General features: G+C 39.7%; 1 protein-coding gene across 1 annotated transcript in view; it reads right to left on the bottom strand.

Annotated features, from left to right (window-relative positions):
* Window positions 1-5420: 5420 nt before the first annotated feature.
* The window catches only part of LOC101341581 (aldehyde oxidase 2-like), a 212386-nt gene continuing 195411 nt past the window's right edge, over window positions 5421-22395 (bottom strand). Inside the window, 7 exon segments of the mRNA XM_023732911.1 lie at window positions 5421-5859; window positions 13967-14134; window positions 14905-15093; window positions 15206-15271; window positions 17903-18017; window positions 19490-19542; window positions 20757-20831. Of these exon segments, the coding sequence (XP_023588679.1) occupies window positions 5806-5859; window positions 13967-14134; window positions 14905-15093; window positions 15206-15271; window positions 17903-18017; window positions 19490-19542; window positions 20757-20831 (720 nt within the window). The 3' untranslated portion in view covers window positions 5421-5805.

Genomic DNA, 22395 nt, shown 5'->3' with positions numbered 1-22395 from the left:
GCTCATTGTTGCAGCCATTATGTCAATCCATGTCATTGAGGGTCTTCCTCTTTTTCACTGACCCTCTACCAAGCATGATATCCCTCTCCAGGAACTGGTCCCTCAGTGATAACATGTACAAAGTACATGTAAGTCAAAGTTTTGCCGTCCTCGCTTCTAAGGAATATTCTAGCTATACTTCTTCCAAGATAGATCTGTTGGTTCTTCTGGCAATCCAAGGTATATTCAATATTGCTCGCCAACACCATAGTTCAAAGGCATCAATTCTTCAGTCTTCCTCATTGTCCAGCTTTTGCATGCATATGAGGCGATTGAAAATACCATGGCTTGGGTCAGGCGCACCTTAGTCCTTAAAGTGACATCTTTGCTTTTTAACACTTTAAAGAGGTCTTTTGTAGCAGATTTGCCCAATGCAATACCTTGTTTGATTTCTTGACTTCTGCTTCCATGGGTGTTGATTGTGGAATCAAGTAAAATGAAATTCTTGACAACTTCAATATTTTCTCCGTTTATCATGATGTTGCTTATTGGTCCAGTTGTGAGGATTTTTGTTTTCTTTATGTTGAGGTATAATCCATACTGAAGGCTATAGTCTTTGATCTTCATCAGTAAGTGCTTCAAGTCCCCTTCACTTTCAGCAAGCAAGGTTATGTCATCTGCATATTGCAGGTTGTTAATGAGTCTTCCTCCAATCCTGATGCCCTGTTCTTCTTCATATAGTCCAGCTTCTCGAATTATTTGCTCAGCATACAGACTGAATAAGTATGGTGAAAGGATACAACCCTGACACACACCTTTCTTGACTTTAAACCATGCAATATCCCCTTGTTCTTTTCGAATGACTGCCTCTTGATCTATGTAGAGATTCCTCATGAGCACAATTAAGTGTTCTGGAATTCCCATTCTACACAATGTGATCCATAATTTGTTATGATCCACACAGTCAAATGCCTTTGCATAGTCAATAAAACACAAGTAAACATGTTTCTGGTATTCTCTGCTTTCAGCCAAGATCCATCTGACATCAGCAATGAAATCTCTTGTTCCACGTCCTCTTCTGAATCCGGCTTGAATTTCTGGCAGTTCCCTGTCAATGTACTGCTGCAACTGTTTTTGAATGATCTTCAGCAAAATTTTACTTGCATGTGATATTAATGATATTGTTCAATAATTTCTACATTCTGTTAGATCACCTTTCTTTGAAATGGGCACAAATATGGATCTCTTCCAGTGGGTTGGCAAGGTAGCTGTCTTCCAAATTTCTTGGCGTAGATGAGTGAGCGCTTCCAGCGTTGCATCCGTTTGTTGAAACACAGAACTTAGCTACCGGTTTATTATTATTATACTATATATTATTACTGTTATACTACTACTAGTAGTAATAAAGTAGTCATAGTAGACCTTACATTTATAGAACATATTAAAAAACCAGTGCTGTCGAGTTGATTCTGACTCATGGAGACCCCATTTGTTTTAGAGTAGAACTGTTTCCATAGGGTTTTCAATGGCTGTGATCTTTTGGCAGTAGATCACTGGATCTTTCTTCTGAGGTGCCTCTAAGTAAATTTGAACTGCCAACCTTTCTGTTAGTAGCCAAGTGCTTAACCATTTGTGCCACCCAGAGTCTCCTATGGAGCACATTATTGTTTATAAAATATTTTCACGTACATTTCATAATTCTTCACAGAAACTTTTAAGTAGGGCAGCCTTACTTTCAAAGTAAGCTAACTATAATATAATAGATGATTATTATTCTTCCAAATGAAAGGCATGGACTACCATTAAGTAAATTTAATGTCAATTTATCTGATGAGGAAAAGTGTAACCTTTTTACTTATGATGAGTTTTAGGGCCTACTCTTAAAATGCACTACTAAAATTATCTTGGAGGATTTCCCAGATGTTTCTGATAAAAATAATTTTCTTTTAAAAAATAGTTTCGTATTTCAGAGCCTGACCATTTCAGAAGGCTGTAGCATCAGAGAAGATACAATAAGGCTTTCCCAGAACAAAGATTCTCAGCTCTAGGTGACTCAGTTTATTGGTCCAGTTGTGAGGATTTTTGTTTTTTCACATTCAGGCATAATCCATACTGAAGGCTTTGAGCTTCATCAGTAAGTGTTTCAAGTCCTCTTCACTTTCAGCAAGCAGGGTTGTGTCATCTGCATATTGCAGGTTGTTAACGCATCTTCCTCCAATCCTGATGCCAGGTTCTTCATATCGTCTGGCTTCTTGGATTATTTGTTCAGCATATGGATTGAATAAGTAAGGTGAAAGGATACAACCTTGCCACACATCTTTTCTAATTTTAAACCACACAGTATCCCCTTGCTCTGTTTCAAAGTCTGCTGCTTGATCCACAGACAGGTTCTGCATGAGCACAATTAAGTGTTCTGGAATTCCCATTGTTTATAATGTTACCCATAATTTGTTATGATCCACACAGTCGAACGCCCTTCAGTAGTTGATAAAACACAGGTAAACATGTTTCTAGTATTCTCTGCTTTCAGCCAAGATCCATCTGACATCAGCAACGATATCCCTCGTTCCACATGCTCTTTTGAAACCATCTGGAACTTCTGGCAGTTTCCTGTTGATGTACGCTGCAGTAAGTATGTTATTTTCAAAAGAGCTAAAAAAAAAATGTTTTTTATTACTTTCAACTCATGTCACCCTGGCCGCTGACACTCAGTTCCCCAGCTCTTCTGCTCATGTGTCTTGTGTAATTTTTGTCTTTCCCATGACCCTTCTGCTCCTGTCTCCTTTCTTTTTGAGTTCCTGTCCTGCTTCCTTTCTTCCCTTGTGCTCCTGTGGCCTAGTGGAGCCTCCAAAGGCAGTGGATGGGGCCTGTGGACAGCTGTGCCCTAGTCCCTTCAAGCCAACGTTCTTGTTGCCTTCAGTGACCATTAGCCTCTCCAGGCTGTACTGCATGCCTAATGGTGTAGCTGCTCTCATATGTCACCAAGTGCTCTTACCTCAGTCTCACCTTCTCCATTCACTTCAGAGGTCTCTACAGGGGATGGCTTGGTGGACCTGATCCTGTGAATCCTGGCTGGCAGAGCATCAGTTTACCCCCTGTGTGGTCAAATAAGGCCTAATTCATATGCTGGTTTACCCTCCTCTGAAGGCCCCTAAAACTCAGATTGGTGGTATTCGGTGAATGCTGCATGTTTTAAACCACAACATAGGGGTGGTTACAATTTATAATTCTTTTGCTCCATGTTACCCCCATCAATGTGTGGGAAACTGAGCCACGAAGTATTTCTGAAACTCTGATACCAAATCGGATGTTTTTCACAAAGAAATAAAAAATAAAACAAAGGGTTTTGTGACAACACATCGAAAATATTTTTACACTGCTTTTTCCAAATTCCCAAAGAATGTTAACCAGTTGACTATTAGATTTTTGTGAGGAAAATACCACTCCTTTGCTGTCAAATGCATATGCACAGACCCATAGTCAATGCACAGTAAAAACAAAACAAAAACTTATAGAACTCTTATGGTGTTGCTGCTCTGTGGCTACTTGTGAATCAAATGCAGCACCGGGAAAAGTAATCACATATTTATCTACTAAGAAGTGTCTTTCATCCTATGATTGTAACCTATACTGCCAGTCCAGTTAGATTGTATGGACACAGAAAGAAAAAATTGCTTCTACAGCAACATTTACATGATCACTCCAGAAATGAATTAGCATTATACTTGTTTGCTGTGGACATTGCAGTGTTTGCCTGGTGACATCTAGGCTGGAAAGGCTAAGTGAATAATGTGTAAATAATGATTCATCTTGCTAACTTAATCAGGTGAATAATATTCCTAAAACAATTTTTTTACAACAGTATAAGAATATCAGTTGGGAGTCCAGCTAGGATTAACAAGCCATCTTGTAACTTAAGAAAACTGAAACACCTGGAAAAAAAAAAAAAAAGACAATAGTTGTAAAACAAAGGGTACTCAACTTTTGTTATGTGTGTTTCTGTGTAAGAACAATAAGGAGTTGAAAACTTGGATTGGTATGCTTTAGAGATGAATAAATACATTTGGGTAGTTACTTACTCTCCCTTACTTTCTGTGTCTTCATTTATAAAATAGGAAGTTTCACTTATAAAATAAGAAAACAAGAGGTTTTTGAATATTTTTAGCAGAAGTTTAAAATGTTATGTAGGAATACATATCACGTATATGGTTTTAATGTGGTTTAACTCTCAATATTCAACACTTGCAAAAAAAAGAAGCAAATATATGAGAACAATTATGCTATTTTGAAAAATACAAAAATTTGAAATTGTAGGTTAAAGAGGATGGTTCCAGGCTCAGAGTGCAATTTATATCTGAGTTTTCTTTTGGTTGCACAGCAGGGAGAAAATTCTAACTAATTCTAAACTGTTTTTAAAACTTGTCTTGCAATCTAAGGATGGTCTTTATTTTAAAGTCTGTACAAAAACTTGACAACTCAGTTCATTGCTTGGTGGTTGCTAATTTATTAAAATTTGGTATTTAGCACATCTGAATGTGTGTGTGTTTAGCTATCCTTTATTGAGTACTATGTGTTAGGCATTATACTATGCATTTTACATACATTGTTTCCTGTAGAAATTAGAGTGGATTTATATCCACATTTAACTTTAATACTTGGAAAGAAAGAGAAAGGTGGAGAGAAAGAATGAAGAGTTCAGATAATTTTGCCCTCCATTTCTGAGTATATGTTTCTAAATTACTGTTTTATAATAATTTGAGATCTACCTTTAAATGTTACCTATTTTGATCTTTTGTTGTTGTAAAAGGAGAAACAAATTCTCATCAGTTATTTACTTAATTTGACTCAGCAAAAATATCAATCTGAGTTCTTATATGACGAAGCACAGTGGAATTAAACATGTAATATATGTTAATAATTGAGGATTGTTTTAGACATTTAATTGGAAAATTTTATTTTGAGGAAAAAGCTTTATTTCTTCTTTGAATTTATGATCGAGTTCTTTCTCGTCCAGACCACTTTCAAAGTTTTTCCGTTGTTGCCCACTATCAAAACCCATTGTGGTTGAGTCAATTCCGACTCATAGGACCCTGTAGGACAGAAACAGAACTGCCCCATAGGGTTTCCAAAGCTGTAATCTTCACGGAAACAGACTGCCACATCTTTCTCCTACGGAATAGTTGGTGGGTTCAAACCACTGACCTTTTGGTTAGCAGTCAAGTGCTTTAGCTACCCCATCACCAGGGCTCCTGTGTTGCCCACTAAGTGAGCAGAAAAGCAAAAGTTTAATTTTCTAACAATCAAAATGTGTTTCTTTTTATCAGTATATGCTTCCCAGGGAGTTTCTATGGCCACTCTCCAAAGCCTTCAGTGCTTTGCATTTTGTGTTAAACACAAAATTGCAGCAGCTGGTAATTCTACCAAGTAATTCTTCCAAACAGCACTAGTTAATTCTAAATGGAGTAATCAATAGATTTCAATTTGGTGTTTTGTATTCAAGTTGTAAGTGATTCTTAAAAAGAGTCAGGGAGTGGGATCTTTCAAATATCTTACTCCATCTAATCCATTGTCTTTTTTTATTTTATTTTAAAAGAAAAACTGCTGTGTTAGTTAAAACATCCTGACCTTTCTTTGTCGATATCCAAAGCCACTCATGTTTAGTGTTAAAGGATTAAAATGTTAGATAAGATATATTGGTTTAAAAATAATTTAAACATTTGTGGGATCCTAGTTTGAAAACCACCAGAGTAGCTGATTTTTTTCTTTTTCTTTTGCACAATCGTCTATTAGTTTATTGAGCTTACCTTTCAGGAAATGACAGCAATGTTATGCTATAGGGATAGACCAAGGTTTAAATATTTTCGGGTCATCTCTTGGGTTCTAAGAGTGAAAGCAAATTACATACTTAATACCATAATACTGTCAAAAGAAACTGAGTCAATAATGAAATTAATCTATTAAATGAAGTTTATTTGGGCAGAAGATTAAAGAATTGGGTAGCACCAAGCTACACGTGCAAAGGTACACCATTGAGTGTCAGCAGTGATTGGTTTAGATTGACAAAATGCGGAAGCAAAAGAAGGTTATTTCTGATTGGCTTATACAACTTACTATTCAAACGCTGTCAAGATGTCATTGGTCAACGAGGGTGGAAGCGCTGTTAACAACTCTTGGGTCAGTGACGGGGGAAGGGCTGTCAGGATCTCTTTGGCCAACGAGTGTGGCCTAATTTACAGGAAAACTAGGCTAAAGTTTCCGTAAAAAGACAAGTAAGTCTTAGGGGCATTGTCCACTCGACTGCTGACGCCATTTTGTCAACCACATAACTGGATTTTAATTTCATTTAACAACACCACGCAATATTCCACCAGGAAAAGAATATCAAATCTGTATGTTTTGAAAAAATTCCTCATGGGAGGAGGCAGGATCTTCTGGGTTCCTGGGGGTGGAACTGTGTTACCCACATTCTTTTCAAGGGACAACTTTGAAAAGACAGTGGGTTGGTAGTGTGATCTCTGCCACACTTAATGTTGATAAATTAGGAGGGCATTTGAGTTAGTTACCTACCTTACTTGTTCCCCAGATATGCGTCACAAAGAGAAATATATATCTTACGAAAATGTTTGGGGTGGGAGGGGGAGAAGGAAAGAAAGGGGAAAGTGGCTAGGTTGGGGGGCATCGTTTGCTCTGGAGCCCATCGACCCTGACCCCTCTGTGGTGATACGAGAACAGCCCTGCACCTTTAGCCAAATGGCGCAGTGCTTAAAGTGCTCAGCTATGCAAAAGGTCAGTGGTTGGAACCCACCAGCTGCTCTGCAGGACATGGGGCAGTCTGCTTTCATAAAGATTTATAGTCTTGGAAACCCTATGGGGCGGTTCTATTGTGTCTTATACGGTTGCTATGAGTTGAAATTGGCTCCACGGCAGTGGGTTTGCTTTGGTTTTTGGTTCCTTGCTAATTAAACCCTAGACTCATTTCACCATCCTGGATGCCATCTCATGGCGACACGATGTGTTGCAGAGTAGAACTGTCCTTCGTGGGATTTTCAAGGCTGTGAACTTTTGGAAACGGATCACCAGCCCTTTCTTCTGAGATGCAGCTGGGTGGGTTTGAACAGTCAAACTTTCAGTTAGTAGTTGAGCACTTCCCAGGGATTCCTGGACTACAAGCCCCAAGAATTGAGTTGTTTGTCCTTCTTCCTTGTGGTCCTCCATGCCTGTCCCCTCTGCTGGGAATTCTCCTTAGGTTTAGCCTCAAAGCAGAACACACATTCCTCTTTTCCCTCATTGTCATGTTCTTGTTTGAAGTGTTGACTTTTAGCTATAAAAGTGTTAAAAACAAACTTCTCACAGATGGTGGAAAGTTATGATTATTCAAAAAGGTTTTTTCTCCTAATATTTATTTATTTCACAAAACCCCAAAAAGAAGAAAATAATTCACCCAAACTACATCTCAAGATATCTTTAAAGGTTCTGTTCTACTGTTTGCTCTTAATCTGTATTGAAATGTAAATGCAGAATTAGGTTTGGCCTTCTCAAAGGACATTTCCTTATTCTCTTCTTCACTGGTCCTGTGGGAGTTGCTTGGCTCTCCTCTCTAGAATCAGCCTGCTTCCCCTGGGCTGGGCTGGGCTGGATGCTCAACAAAGCGCCTCAGTCTAGTCTGAGGTTGATTCAGGTTGACTCTTCTTCTAAAGTTGATGGTACTTTTTGTCTCTTCCAAAACCTGCTTCCTTTTCTTTTCACCAGAATTGGGCTCCTGTGGTGCCCTTCTGCTTTGGGACTTAGATCAACTCTTGTTCTCTTGCCATCCTGCCTTCTTGGGTCTTGCCTACTTCCTAGCCACTTTGTTGAGGACACACTTTTCTTTTTTTTTAATCTCAAAGATTCCATCCCTTGGATTTAAGCTGCTTTGAATTAACCTTTGATGATCTCCTTCCTTCTCCTTTTACCTTTTCCTTTTCTTGGTGCCATTTCCCCCTCTCTGCCCTCGTATTTCTCCTTGGTTGGTTCTCGATAGCTATGTTTAAAGCAATACATTCACTAATTGGCCATCAAGACCAATTCCACTTTTAGTTAAAACTCAGCTTCTGAGATAGTATCTGGGTCCAGTGTCATTGGTCTCAAAGCATAGTGTTAACAGGAATCTTTATCATCATCATCATTCAGTAAAGGATTCGCTCACCATGCCTGGGTTGTCCAAACCCTGCACATTCCAAAGAAAGGTTTGGCCCTTTACCAGCTCCTGGGAATATCCTTCTGGATAAGAGTGTCTTTACTTACCATGAGTGTTGGGCCACATAGTATCAGTTTGACCTCTGGAGGGGCTGGAGACTGAGTACCTAAGATCAGCAATGCAGATGTTCCATTACCAATCCCCAATAAAAACCCTGGACGTCAAGGCTCAGGTGAGATTCCTTGGTTGGCAATACTTCATGTGTGTTGTCACACATGGTTGCTGGGAGAATTAAGTGCTGTCCTTATGTCTCCACTTTGTTGCTGGGAGAGGACAACTGGAAGCTCTTGCCTTGTCACTCCTGGGCTCTGCCCTGTGTGCCTTTTTCCTTTGCTGATTTTATTCTGTATCCTTTTGTTGTTATCAACTATAACCGTGAATATAACAGCTTTTAGGAATTCTGTGACTCCTTTAGCGAATCATTGACGCTGGAAGTGAACTTAGAGCTCCCCCACTCAGTCATCTTCATCATCATCAATCTATATTGACCACTTACTATGTGTGACAACTGCTAAGTGCTTTATTATCTTATTAAATCCTTACAACAACCCTGTAAAGTAACTAGAATAATTATTCTCCCCTGTCCCGCCCCACTTTACAGATGAAGAAACTCTAATTCCAGAGCCTGTGCCTTAACTACTAAGTTAAAATGGTTCACTGCAACTCGTTTGTCTGGCTGAATAAGATGGCTTTTTTTTTTTTCCCCTGCTTCACAGTCTGTATCTCTTATTTCCTCTCAATTTGAGGAATACTTCCAGCTTTGCCCTTCTCCCTTTTAGGTGTTCTCCCTATCCCTCCCCTTTTCCTGCTTCTCCCAACCTAAGGAGTAACCTTCCAGAGACCAGGTAGGAGAGTTTTAGATACAAAAATATACATTCAGTAACAGTATCAGATAATCACCCTTCAGCAGGAAGAATGGCCACTGTGTGAAGTGTCATGAAGCATTGCAGGGAATAGATTCCGTCCCTGCATCCTGGGACAATCACATTCAACGTGGAACCAGTTCCACAGCCTGTTGCAGTGCCAATAAAACTTCCCAGACAGCGTGAGAGGCATGAGAGGCAGGGCAGGGAAGATCGGTCAAGAAAGAGTACGTGCCTATTGTGTGTTCATGGATATGTATGTATGCGTTTCAAAGGAACAGAACAGACAATAATAGACTCAGCATTCTGGGGAAGACAGCATGGGAGACTCCACTCTGAGCAGTCTGTCCTGAGTCATGCAGTCTGCTTCTGTGTCCCAGAATCCATATGACTGAGGCACGTTTGTGCTGGCCTAAGGCCTGGCCAATTATCTGTGGCTTAGATTTCCGCTGAACAGGTTGGAAACTGCAAGTTTCTACATGTTGTAGGGGTAGGTTCCAGAACATAGGAAATAGAACCCAGTCTGATAGGACTAGCAATACGTCTCTCCCAGCTCAGAGAAATCCAAGATTGTGTATAGGACATGGGATTGAGGACGTCTCATCTTGACAGACTAGTCTTTGGGGCAAAGCAGATGAGAGCAATGTAGGTAAACCAGACTGCTCACAGCAGGAAGGGCTTTCTCTACTGAACCAAACAGTTGGCACCCGTTGATGTTGCTAACTGAGACATCTAGAAATGCAAAAGAGGTGGTGATAGTGATGTAGAAATGCATGGGGATGGTGATAGTGATGAGAGGGAGGAGAGTAAGTAGAAAGGGACTGTATTAGAGTTTGCAGAGGTGGGGAGGCAAAGGCCCTCAGAAATGAAACACTCTTCTAGTCTTATAGAATAGCAGGGGTAGGACAGGCATGGCCATTTGGAATTGGGAACTGGTCTAAGAATGAAAGGATCTTTCTCCCCACTAAGTAACTATATGGAGCCCTGGTGGCACAACGGTTAAGTACTCAGCTGCTAACCAAAAGGTTGGTGGTTCCAACTCATCTAGCAGTTCTGTTTAATTCCAAAGGAAAATTACTGAGTGTTTTACCATCATTTCTGTTTAAGAAATAGATAAGGGGAGGCTGTTACTTACCTTATGGCGATAAAGGGATTATTAAAAGGGGACATTTTGGACTTTCTGACTTGAATGTTCTAGTACACAGAACTTCTGAGCCTCTGATCTTCTTACCTGTCATAACAAACTGTGTTTGACAACCATATTCAAAGGCCAAATAGAAAGTGTTGTTGTTGTTGGTTTCCATAGTGACTCATAGTGACCCCATGTAACAGAGTAGAACTGCCCCATGAAGTTTTCTAGGCTGTAATCTTTATGGGAGCAGACCACTAGGTCTTTCTCCTGCAGAAACGCTGGGTGAGTTTAAACTACGAACTTTTAGGTTAGCAGCTGAGTGCTTAACCATTGCACCACTAAGGCTCCTACAAAGAGTGATAGTATCTGTGTTTTTCCTTTTTTTGGGCATAGTACAGCATTGTATGCCAGTGTGAATCATTATATAATTCAACTTAAAAACCGTGTTGTAGTCCTATCAAATGTATTTGAAAGTGTACACTCTGATACGGGTTCAGATATGTGGTTCCTAAGGGGATCAACGAACCATAATTTCTAAAGATGTGAAGAAGTAGACCTGGAACATGAGAGAGGCTAGTTGCCAGGAAAGCTGCTGAATGGAAGAAGGACAATCCTGGTTGCACCCTTTTGATGTGAAGATAAGTGGTATGGCCACAGATTTCTGTTTCTTTTCTCTCTCTGCCAGGGAGAACAACAATTGCAGCCTTTCAGTTACAAATTTCCCCTACTGAAGAGGCAAGATCAGAGACTTAGGAAAAAGTCCACTTTTAAGGACTACTTTGTCCCAAACTACTTTGAATCCTTTGAAACCAGGCCTTTGCACCTGCTATTCTCTGCCTGGAACACACTCTTAGCAGCTTAATGCTCATTCCCTCACTTCGTGCAGGCCTTGGCTCAAATGTGAGCACCCAGAGAAAACTTCTCTAGCCAACTATCTACAATAACAATCTCTCCATCACATTCTAGCCCCCTACTCTTCCTTTACTTTGCTTCATAGTATTCATCACCAGCTGAAATTATAGTACAGTTAATCTTCATTATTTGCAGGTTCCGTATTTATGAATTTGCCTGCTTGCTAAAATTTATTCGTCACCCCTAAATCAATACCTGTGACACTTTTTGCAGTCATTTGCAGACATGCTCAGCAGTAAAAAATTTCAGTTACACTGGGGCACATTATTCTTTCACTCTGTGGCTGGGTGTTCTGAGTTTAGCTAAGTATTTGGACTTCTTTAAAGATAGATTTTAAAATACAATTTTTTTTGAGAAAATAGAGAATCAGTACTTCTTTCTCTAGGAGGCAATATACTAGGGTGGAGCCAGATGGTGCTGAGCTCGAATCCTGGTCCCCTACTTACTAGCTGTGTGACTTTGGGTAAGTTACTACACCTACTCCTTACTGACTATCTCATTATCTGACATTTCGCATTTGTGACAGTAGTAAAAAAATCTACTAACCGATTATTTTGCGCATTAATGACATACGTCTGGCAGTAATGGAGGCCAAGCTGCAAGGCAAGAGTAACCTGATGGTTAAGGTTATGTGTCAGCTTGGCTGGGCCATGATTCTCAGTGGTTTGGCAGTTACGTAATGATGTAATTTGGCGTTTATGTAATGCTATAATTTGGCAGTTATGTAATGATGTAGTTTGGCAGTTTTACGATATCAAGCTTAAATCAAGAGTCAACCAGGAATCGTAAGATTAAGACGATTTCATTTGTTTCAGATCATCTCTTGTACCTTGAGTATGGTAGGCTACAGTTAACTCTCAAACAGTCTTGATCAGGCCTAGGCTGCTGTAATTTTCACACAATGCTGATTTTCACATAACGACCTGGTCTTTGGAACCTAACCATGTCAATAAGTGAGTGTAAACCTCTGTTTCCTCAGTAGTAAAATGAGGAAAAGACTAGTAATTACCTAACAGAGTCATGGTAATGACTAATGAGATGATATGGTTAAATGTTTAGCACAGTGCTCAATTAATATTAAACCCAAACCAAACCCGTTGTCATCGAGTTGATTCCAATTCATAGTGACCCTATAGGACAGAGTAGAACTTCCCCATAGGGTTTCCAGGGACTGGCTGGTGGATTTGAACTGCTGACCTTTTGGTTAGCAGCCAAGCTCTTAACCACTGTGCTACCAGGGCTCCCAATCAATATTAAACTCATTAAAAAAAACCCATTGCCATCAAGTCAATTCCGACTCATTGCGACCGTATAGGACAGAGTAGAACTGCCCCACAGGGGTTTCCAAGGAGCGCCTGGTGGATTCAAAGTGCTGACCTTTTGGTTAACAGCCATAGTTCTTAACCACTATACTACCAGGGTTTCTCAATCAATATTAGCTACCATTATTATTTATATCTGGATACTTTTAGGAAATCAGCAGACAAGAGGTGAACTCGAAGACCTCACAAAGGTTGCTTATGTGTAATACTCACTAGGTTAGAATTGCCATGTGCAGGTGCATCTGAGCAGATGACACCCAAGTCCCCTCTATCCTAGGCTGGGAGGCATTGTCAAGAAATGGAATGAAGTGGAAAAGCAGCAGTTGGTAATGGGAACACGTTATTTCTAAACGATGGGCAGACAGTGTGTATTCTACATTTGTATAGGAAACATAGAAAGTGACATGATCAAGTACAACTACCCAACACATGTTTTTTGTCTTGTATGTGTATGTGTTTATTTTCCTTGAATAGCAGGGCAGGTTGGGTACGATAAAGGGAATACTTTAACAGTTTGGTGAAATCAGCCATTTCATATTTACCTGTTGCTGTTGAATTGATTACAATTCATAGTGACCCTATAGGACAGAGTAGAACTGCCCCATAGTGTTTCCAAGGCTGTAAATCTTTATGGAAGCAGACTGCCACGTCTTTCGTGGAATGCCTGGTGGGTTCGAACTCTGACCTTTTGGTTAGCAACCAAATGCTTAACCACTACATCAGCAGGTCTTGTATTTCACATTTAGCTATTAGCTTTTGAAACATGATAAATTATCCTACTTTAGGTTTGCTGAGATGATAAAATTAAATAACATATGGGGAAATGCTTTTAAAAAAGTTAAAATTACTACATAGATACAAAGAATTTGTGAGATTTATTTTATCGTCTTATAATGTGATTAGCTAGGCACAGATTCAATTATAAATATACCAAGAGGTCAAAGAAACAGTGTTATGGATTGAATTGTGTCCTCCAAAAATGTGTGTCAACTTGGCTAGGCCATGATTCTCAGTATTGTGTGGTTGTCCTCCGTTTTGTGATCTTATGGACTTATCCTATGTGTTATCAATCCTAACCTCTATGATGTTAATGAGGCAGGATTAGAGGCAGTTATGTTAATGAGGCAGGACACCATCTACAGGATTAGGTTGTATCTTGAGTCAATCTTTTTTGAGATATAAAAGAGGGAAGCGAGCAGAGAGGAGAGGGACCTCATTACCACCAAACAAGAAGAGCCAGGAGTGGAGCGTTTCCTTTGGACCCAGGGTCCGTGTGCTGAGAAGCTCCTAGACCAGAAGACTGATGACAAAGACCTTCCCCCAGAGCTAACAGAGAAAGAAAGCCTTCCCCTGGAGCTGACGCCTTGAATTTGGACTTCTAGCCTCCTAAACTGTGAGAGAATAAGTTTCTCTTTGTTATAGCCATCCACTTGTGGTATTTCTGTTATAGCAGCACTAGATAACTAAGACAAGTGGGAAATAGAAAAATCACCTTTTAGGAAAATAAACAACAATACCATACCATCTCTGTGAACTGATCTGCACAGGCCATTCGAACCCATTCTGGCATTGCTGGGCTCCTCACTATGAAGTCCATGGCTATGTCTCTTTCTCTGTATGCTGTGGCCACAGCATCAGCAATGGCAAAGAACACAGATGACCCCAGGAACATCCCCGACTCCCCAAGGCCCTGCAAGAGAGCATGTTTATCGTAGAAGCTTCTATGCTAGATTACAAGCTACTAGAGGGCAGAGGCCTGGTCTTGCTCATCATTGTATCCCCACACAGGAGTCATCTGCACAGGGTCTTACACACAGTAGGGTCTCAATAAGTGTTTGTTGACTGACTCACTGACTGAATGAAGCTTAAGTACTCTTAAAAATACCAATAGCTCCTGAAGTTCCCAGATCTTTAATCCCATTTGGGTTAAATCTTTGTTCTATAGGAAAGATGTGTGTGTGTGTGTGTGTGTGTGTGTGTGTGTGTGTGTGTGTGTGTGTGTGCGTGTGTGCACGTGTGTGTGTGTATGTGGTGTGAGGGGAGGGTACTCTTGTTAAGAAAAGTACATTCAATTAATTGAACTGGCCAACTTCAAAATGCCACTGTTTTCTAAGATTTCCAGTGGCACCGTGCCTTCAATCTTATTTAATATTATAGTCTTAAGGTTCTTAGGTGAAAATTTTATTCTATCAAGAAGTCAAAGCTTTCTGCTGAATTTTAGAGTTTTCAGTGAAAAAGGCTTTTAATAAAATCCTTGAGGTCTAGATGTGCTCGTGCCATTTGATGTGGGTGAATAATTTATCTTCTCTGAGTCTTAGTTTTCCCTAGGTGATACATTTCCAAATTCTAACAGTTCATAATGATTTGGTCCTGTTAACAGTTAACCTTTTTTATTTTGTCCACTGACCTTCAACCATGCAATCTGAGCTATTACATTGTCCAGTAGGTGTAGGTGCTTACCTTGGATGAATAGAGGGTTAGTGAGGTTTGTGATGACGGCAACAAGGAGACATTGAACTCCTCTGGGATGTCAGTGATGGTTGGAATTTTGTACTCATCTGGGCCCTGAGAGTACAGGACACCTTCTGGGGAATATTTCAGCTCTTCGGTGGTATAGAGGCCCATTCCCTGAATAAATGCACCTTCAATCTGAAGGAGGACAATTTCAAGCTTTGTGACATTGTATATTTTTTGGAATGCTTTTCCCTACCCCACAGTAACTCTCAGGAGGGGGTGTCCATCTCAGCTGGCCGGCATCTACCTGTCCAATATCAATGGCTGGATTTAGGCTGTAACATGCATCCATGACGATGTCTGTTCTGATTTTCTGCCAAAAATAAAAATTACCTCACCATTAAAACCTGAATTAAAAATATATTAAGGTTTATTCAAATGGTCTGTAGTTATTCAAGAACTCTTGCTGGTCAATGAACACTGCATTGAACCCCATCAACATTATAGAGTTAGGCCGAAGCTGGTGAAACATCTGCCAAGATGTTTAGTGCTAGGACCGATGACCTCAGAAGACTGTTTGCAATCATGGTTTTGACTCTTTTAAATGGCTCCAAAGTCCATGACATGTTGGGGTGAGGAAGTGAGTCACTTAGTAAATAATTGAGCCTGGTTGTTCACCCTGCATCTGATTCTTGTTTTGGATTTGTTGTTTTAATACAATTCATGAGCTCATCTAATCCTCATGATAGTCTAAGGTAGGTGGTATTATTGTTATTTTATTGAGGAAATCATATAGCCATAATGCATGACTGATTTTGGGGATTTGCAAGATCTTGGCTTGTATTAAAGGCAAATGTTGAGGTCATCTTTGGCTTTGCTAATCTACTTCCTTCTCTGAGAAATATCACACTAATCTGGTCCTTCTGTTTTGACCCTGGGCCTGCGTGTCAGGTTGTTGAGGAGCCACAGAAAGCCTCTGAGTGCCTGGGGTCTGTCTCAGGAATCTCTCTGTGCTTTCCTTCTGCCCCACATTCTGATAATATTCACTGTGCCCCCACTTCTGGTGTTTGTTCTGATAACATTCATTGTTCTCAGTACCTAGGCTCCTACTTTCTATCTAGCCCTTTGGATTTGGTAATTCTCTTCTGACTCAAACCTGGCCTCTCAGCCTTTATCCATCTTCAACCTAGATGGAGAAGGAAATGGAACAAAACTTAGAGTGGGCCTTTGATCCTACTTCTGTCTTGATACCTGTTATGTTTTGTATTATGGGTAGTGAACAGTAGGAAGAGATGACTGTGCACTAATATTGAATTGTAGGATGTTTCAGTTCACCAACCACAAATGGCCAACAGCAATAAACAAACAAGCCCCAGACAAACAAACCTCTCCCCCCCCAAAAAGTTGCAATCAAGTTAACTCTGATTCATGGAGGCCTTATGTGTGTCAGAGTAGAACTATGATGCATAGGGTTTCAATGACTGATTTTTCAGAAGTAGGTCACCAGGGCTTTCTTGTGAGGTGCCACCAGGTGGACTTAAATTATCAACCTTTTTCGTTAGCAGCCGATCATGTTAACCGTTTGCACTACCCATAGATTCCAACAATAAAGCCTGTCATTGAATTTCTTTGATTTCTCTTTAATTAAAGGAAGTTTTGCTTCTTCAGGGAATAAGCTATCTTAAGGGACCAAAGTGATATTGAAATAACTGAATCTTAAACTGTAATAAGAAAGGCATAGGGGAGACCAAATTTTAACTTTCTAGCACCATAAATAAACTTATGAGCAATCTGTGATCCTAATTTCAGGAGTTTACGTCTAAAAAATGATCTAGAATGAAAATGGAGACATAATATTTATGTGTCCCAAAGATGAAACTGAGCTGAGTTTGAGGGTAACTGTTTTCCATAACATCCTTTCATTTACTGTATTTTAAAATCTTATTTATATAATATTTATATGGTGGACAAGTTAACCAGCAATGGGGCAATGAGACATTTTGATAAGATTTACAGGTCAGTATTTTCCAAGTTCTTTTTATTCTACATGAATTGACTTTCTAATTTTGGGCAAGGTGGCTCAAGGTGATGTTGGAATAATTTATGTATGGAGTTACTTTAGCTGTGCTATAGGTCCATCCTGTAAACGTCCTCACAGTTTACTATACTTTGGGTTATAATATACTATATTTAAGTTTTCTGTAATTTCTCTGTTTGCAGGGTGGTACCTGGAGTGTATCTACGGTTTTGATGCTTTGGGTCTATCCTTAATGTGCAAGTTGTTAACTTTTAGTTAAATATGACTCTCTGTTTTCAATAGAGGAGCGCTGGTGGCACAGTGGTTAAGAGATGGCCTGCTAACCAAAAGGTCAACAGTTCAAATCCACCAGCCACTCCTTGGAAATCCTATGGGGCTGTTCGACTCTGTCCTACAGGGTCTCTAAGAGTCAGAATTAACTTGACAGCAATGGGTATTTTCAGTAGGTGGTTTCTTGGATGTTCATTTAAATAGAAAACACGAAAATTATTTTCACTACAATGTCTATTTCTTTAGAGGTCAGTAGCACCTTGGGGATGATTGTCTTCAGAGAAACATCAGCATATTGCTATGTGTTCAAAAATGTTTGCTCAAGACTATTTTCTAAGTTACCTATTCCTTCAGATTAGATAACTCATCATTCTTCCTTTAGGAATGGAGACTCTGTTTGGAAAAACTTTGGAAAGTCATTTTGTTGTCTAAAATGGAATAAAAAATTCCATTGACATGGGTGGATACTTAATACATTTCAGGCTGACATGAGCAATGCTTTCTTGACCATTACATCTGTTTTTGAAGTGGAAATATAGGATAAGGCTGGGTCCTGGGACATTTCCCATGGAACTGAAAGAATCTTGTTCTTACTGTACAAGTATTACATAAGGAAATTTGGCTTCTTAAGGCAGAACACACTTTTTTGGCAGTTGTTGTTTTCACTTGCCAGTAAGAAAGCTGTATTTGACTTACCTTGTGAGCTCCAGTCAGGCAGTCAATTTCGACCTCAGAACAGGCTGCTCCGTAGACATAGTAAGGAAACGGGTCTCCCTCCCCTTTCTCCCAGTCCATGAAGGCCTTGTAGCCCCTGATGGAAGAAATAAAACCCTTTGCCTTGGAGGGTGCAAGCAATGTTGATTCATGTTAAAAATTATCAAAATTTTACAATAGCATTTCATTTGACGGATGTTCATTTCAACTGCCTTTTAACCTTGTTTCAACTGCTAACTCTGTTTATAACATAGCTAGTTACAGTAGCACCATCTTTTGCCTCCATTTAAAAAAGGATACTCCTTGTACTGCAGTTAGGATGCCAAGAAGGAGAGTGAAGCCAACAGACTACTTTGGTCACGACCTCACAGTGTGTCTGTATCTTGGTGGTCTAGGGTTTGAGCTTTAGCTCTGCATATTGAAAACCTCAACTGATATTTATCAGCTTTCCCAGAGGAACCTTTAGATTGTGCTAACCGAACTCATAGGAGTCGGATGTATAGGGTGGTAATGCAATGCATTAACGTATAATGCAAGATGTACCTAGCTAGAGAGATGGTTTTTTCTCCTCTTGGGTAACTGAGCTCAGGAATATAGAACTCACTATGTACAGAGCACTAGGCTAGGCTGGTACCTCCTTCCTTCTTCATGAGGATTTGTTTTACTTTTTGTTTGTTTATTGGTTTGGTTTCGTGGTTTGTCTTATTAGAATGTAAAACTAATATCATACACTTCCCGAATTTGACAACCAGCTATCCAGTCCGCACTTTTAATATGCATTTACTGAGGGCTTTCCATTGACAGATAAGGCGTAAATGGTGATTAGTAATTATTATCCTAACCATCTCCTCCTGCCCGGCAAGGAGCTTCAAAATAGAAAGGTTGTATGGTAAAGGGGGAGCCCTGGTCACACAGTGGTTAAGACCTCAGCAGTGAACTAAAAGGTCAGCCGTTCAAATCCACCAGCTGCTCCTTGGAAACCCTATGGGGGCAGTTCTACCCTGTCCTATAGGGTCACTATGAGTCAGAATCAACTCAACAGGTTTGGCTCTTCCCCATCCCCCTTTGGTAAAGGGAGGGAGATTTGTAAAACTGAGTTGCAAGTTATTTCTAATAATAATATCTTGTTGTTGTTGTGTACTATCGAGTTGATTCTGACTCACAATGACCCTATAGGACAGCTGTAATCTTTACAGGAGCAGATCATCACCCCCTCCTGAAGACTGGCTGGTGGATTCCAACCACCAACCTTTGAATTAGCAGTGACTGCTTAACCATTTTGCCACCAAGGCTCCTTTAATATCTTCTTACCACTCACAATAAAGAACAGTAAAAAAATGAATAGCTGTTGCAAATAAAAAAAATTTTTTTTAACTCAGTAGGGTTATACTATTATTTAATATTTCTTTGTATATAGCTCCAAGGCCTATGTGAAATCAGAATTTGGGGCCTAGAAGTGACTCAGTGATCAAATAATAAAAACTTTTGATTTTGCAAATAAGAGAATCCAGAGGAATTGGGTTACTTCATGTTTTCTCAGCTAAGTCAAGATATTATTGTAATTTTTACCTGAAATATCCAGTGGCTGAAAGACTGATTCTTTGTTCAAATGCAGCTTCTATCTGCAGAATGGGCATATTTAGTTAAAAGAAATATACCACCCAATGGATGAAAATGAAAATATTCCGTATCTCAGTATTGACATCTGGTAATTGTTTCTGGTACTCTACTATCAATAATAGAGATAATCATCATACATTTTTCCTGAACTGGCACACTAACAATTTCTTTCTGATTGAGTTTAGAAATCTGGACTGAACAAACAAAATAAAATTCTACACACCTATGATAAGCAAAAAAACCAAACCCATTGCCGTCGAGTCGATTCCGACTCATAGCAACCCTATAGGACAGAGTAGAACTGCCCCATAGAGTTTCCAAGGAGCACCTGGTGGATTTGAACTGCCGACCTTTTGGTTAGCACCTGTAGCTCTTAACCACCACGCCACCAGGGTTTCCCACACCTATGATATAGCGGCTTAATTCTAAATGTTAGAATTTGAGGCTTCAAATGTTGGTATTTGGAGCTTCATTTCTAAATGTAGAACTCTAGGAAGTGTGCATGTGATAGACAATTGTTCTAATGAAATAAAACATAGGAAATTGTAAGATTGGATTAAATGAATCATTTCCCTTGAAACATATCCAATAACAACTAGGTCTTGTAGTTTTCCTCCTCCCTATCCTCAAACATCAACATTTCTTTGTGGCATAGGAATACTTAATCTTTTTCTCTTCTTTCTGATTTACGAAGGGTGAATGAGGCCTTCTGCGTATTCATCATACACCTCCACTCCTCTGCAGCGACTGCTGTTCCCTCTGTGCTGTCTCCACAAATAACCAGTTAACCACTTGCCATTAGGTGGATTCTGACTCATGGTGACCCCACATGTGTCAGAGTAGAACTGTGCTCCACAGGGTTTTCAATGACTGATTTTTTGGAAGTAGATCACCAGGCCTTTCTTCCAAGGTGCCTTTGGGTGGACTTGAATCTCCAACCTTTCCAGTTAGCAGACGATTAACCATTTGTGCCACCCGGGAACTTCTCTCCAACCATACCTGAAACAAATCATGGAGAAGCCTTCTCAACCTTTGGTAAGCCTGTCCTTTTGCAGAAATCTCTTCAGCCAGGGAAGCAGCATGGGACATGCTACATCACTGTGACACTTAAAAGAACTGTCTCTGTGTAGTATGTCTGTGCACTGCCATCGCTCTCTCTCAACACTGGTTTGGATTGTTTTCTCATTCATACTAACAAATAGAGTGGAACACCTACCCAGTCTTCCCATGTACCTTCTGGATTTTTCTTCATGATGGGCTCAAGGCGTTTCAGAAGGATCTGACAAGCATTCTTGAAAGAGTCAAGAAGAGAACCCACATGAGGGAAGAGCTTCATGGTTAGGATTTATGTGAAAGAATATTCATTGATAATTGATTAGGTCAATAAATGCTTATGGAGGGTCTTGTTACTGATACACTGGGGACACAGAGATAATAACAGAACAGTCTCTGCCCTTGATAATAGTATTAGTTACTGGAGGATTCTTTTTTTTTTCCTTCCTGGTTCAGTTTCTGTGAAAATATGGGCTCAGGTGAATCTCTGCTCTCAGGTTCTCCTTCTTAGAATATTCATGTTCTAAATTCATTCTTTCTCTTTCTACATCTGTGATCCACGCCTTCTTTTGTGTTTTCCAGACTTTCAAATAAATGGCTCAAAACACTGTTTTCATTCAGATTTGTGTTTTTTAATCTACAGTGCTGACATGTAGTCTCCCTCTGGTTCTGGAACACTGTTTAACTCTCTGTCGGTCCCTCTGTTCATTCATTCAGTCACCTGTCATCAAACTACTGCAATAAAGATCTTGGCTTTGGGTTTGAAGTGAGGAAAAACTTAAACTTTCTTTATGATAACCTAGATCCACAAAGTTTCTGATCTTTGAAACATAAACCTCAAACTCAATACCCTAAAAGAAGGATTAACCTTTGCTTTGGGCTGACAAATTCCATACACCCTGAGCTGTTCCTCTCCTGTTTTTTTTTTTAACCTCCTTATTTATTTATTTATTTTTAAATTTTATTTATTTTGTTGTTGTTGAGAATATACACAGCAAATATACACCAGTTCAACAGTTTACCCATGTAAAATTCAGTGACATTGATTACGTTCTTCGAGTTGTGCAACAATTCTCACCCTCCTTTGTTGAGTTGTTCCTCCCTCATTAACATAAACTCACTGCCCCCTAAGGTTCCTATCTAATCTTTCAAGTTGCTGTTGTCAATTTGATCCCGTGTAGATAGTTCTTAAGAGAACATAATGCTCAAGGCAGATATTTTTTACTAGTTACACTAAACTATTGTTTGGTTTTAAGAAGACTTCAGGGGATATTCCTCTCTTGTGTTTGACCCTACTCAAAATTGGATATCATGAATTTGAGGTTTCCCATACTTTTGTTCTGAGCAAAAAGTATCTCTGTTTTTTGACCTCTAAGATGTGACCCCACAAAGACAAGAATGATCTCAAACTCGTTCCTGTTGGTGGCCCAAGTGCAGTGTCCTGGAAGTGGAGGAATATGACTCCCCACGAAGTTGCAATGGAAAAAGTGAACAAAAAGTAATGACAAATAGACCTCACTTCCAAAAGTACATGAAATCAGACATTTGAATGAAGAAATATGAAGCCATGGCTGTATGCTGAGATAGTGAGAATGTAGCAGTAAAAAAACAAAAACAAACAAAAAACCCAGCTAGAACGTAAGTACGAAGAAAAACTATGAGCACTCTGGTAGAACGCCACTGATGACAACACTTGAATTGCACCATTTCTACCTGGTTGGTGTTCTGTCTGCCCACCTGCCTGCAAGACCTTGTTTGTGCCAGGGGAATTTGCACAGCTCTGCATTGCATTGAGCACCTAA

Source organism: Trichechus manatus, unplaced genomic scaffold (assembly GCF_000243295.1).
Source record: "Trichechus manatus latirostris isolate Lorelei unplaced genomic scaffold, TriManLat1.0 scaffold00056, whole genome shotgun sequence".
NCBI lineage: Eukaryota > Metazoa > Chordata > Mammalia > Sirenia > Trichechidae > Trichechus > Trichechus manatus.
This window is presented reverse-complemented; position numbering and strand designations above follow the sequence as displayed.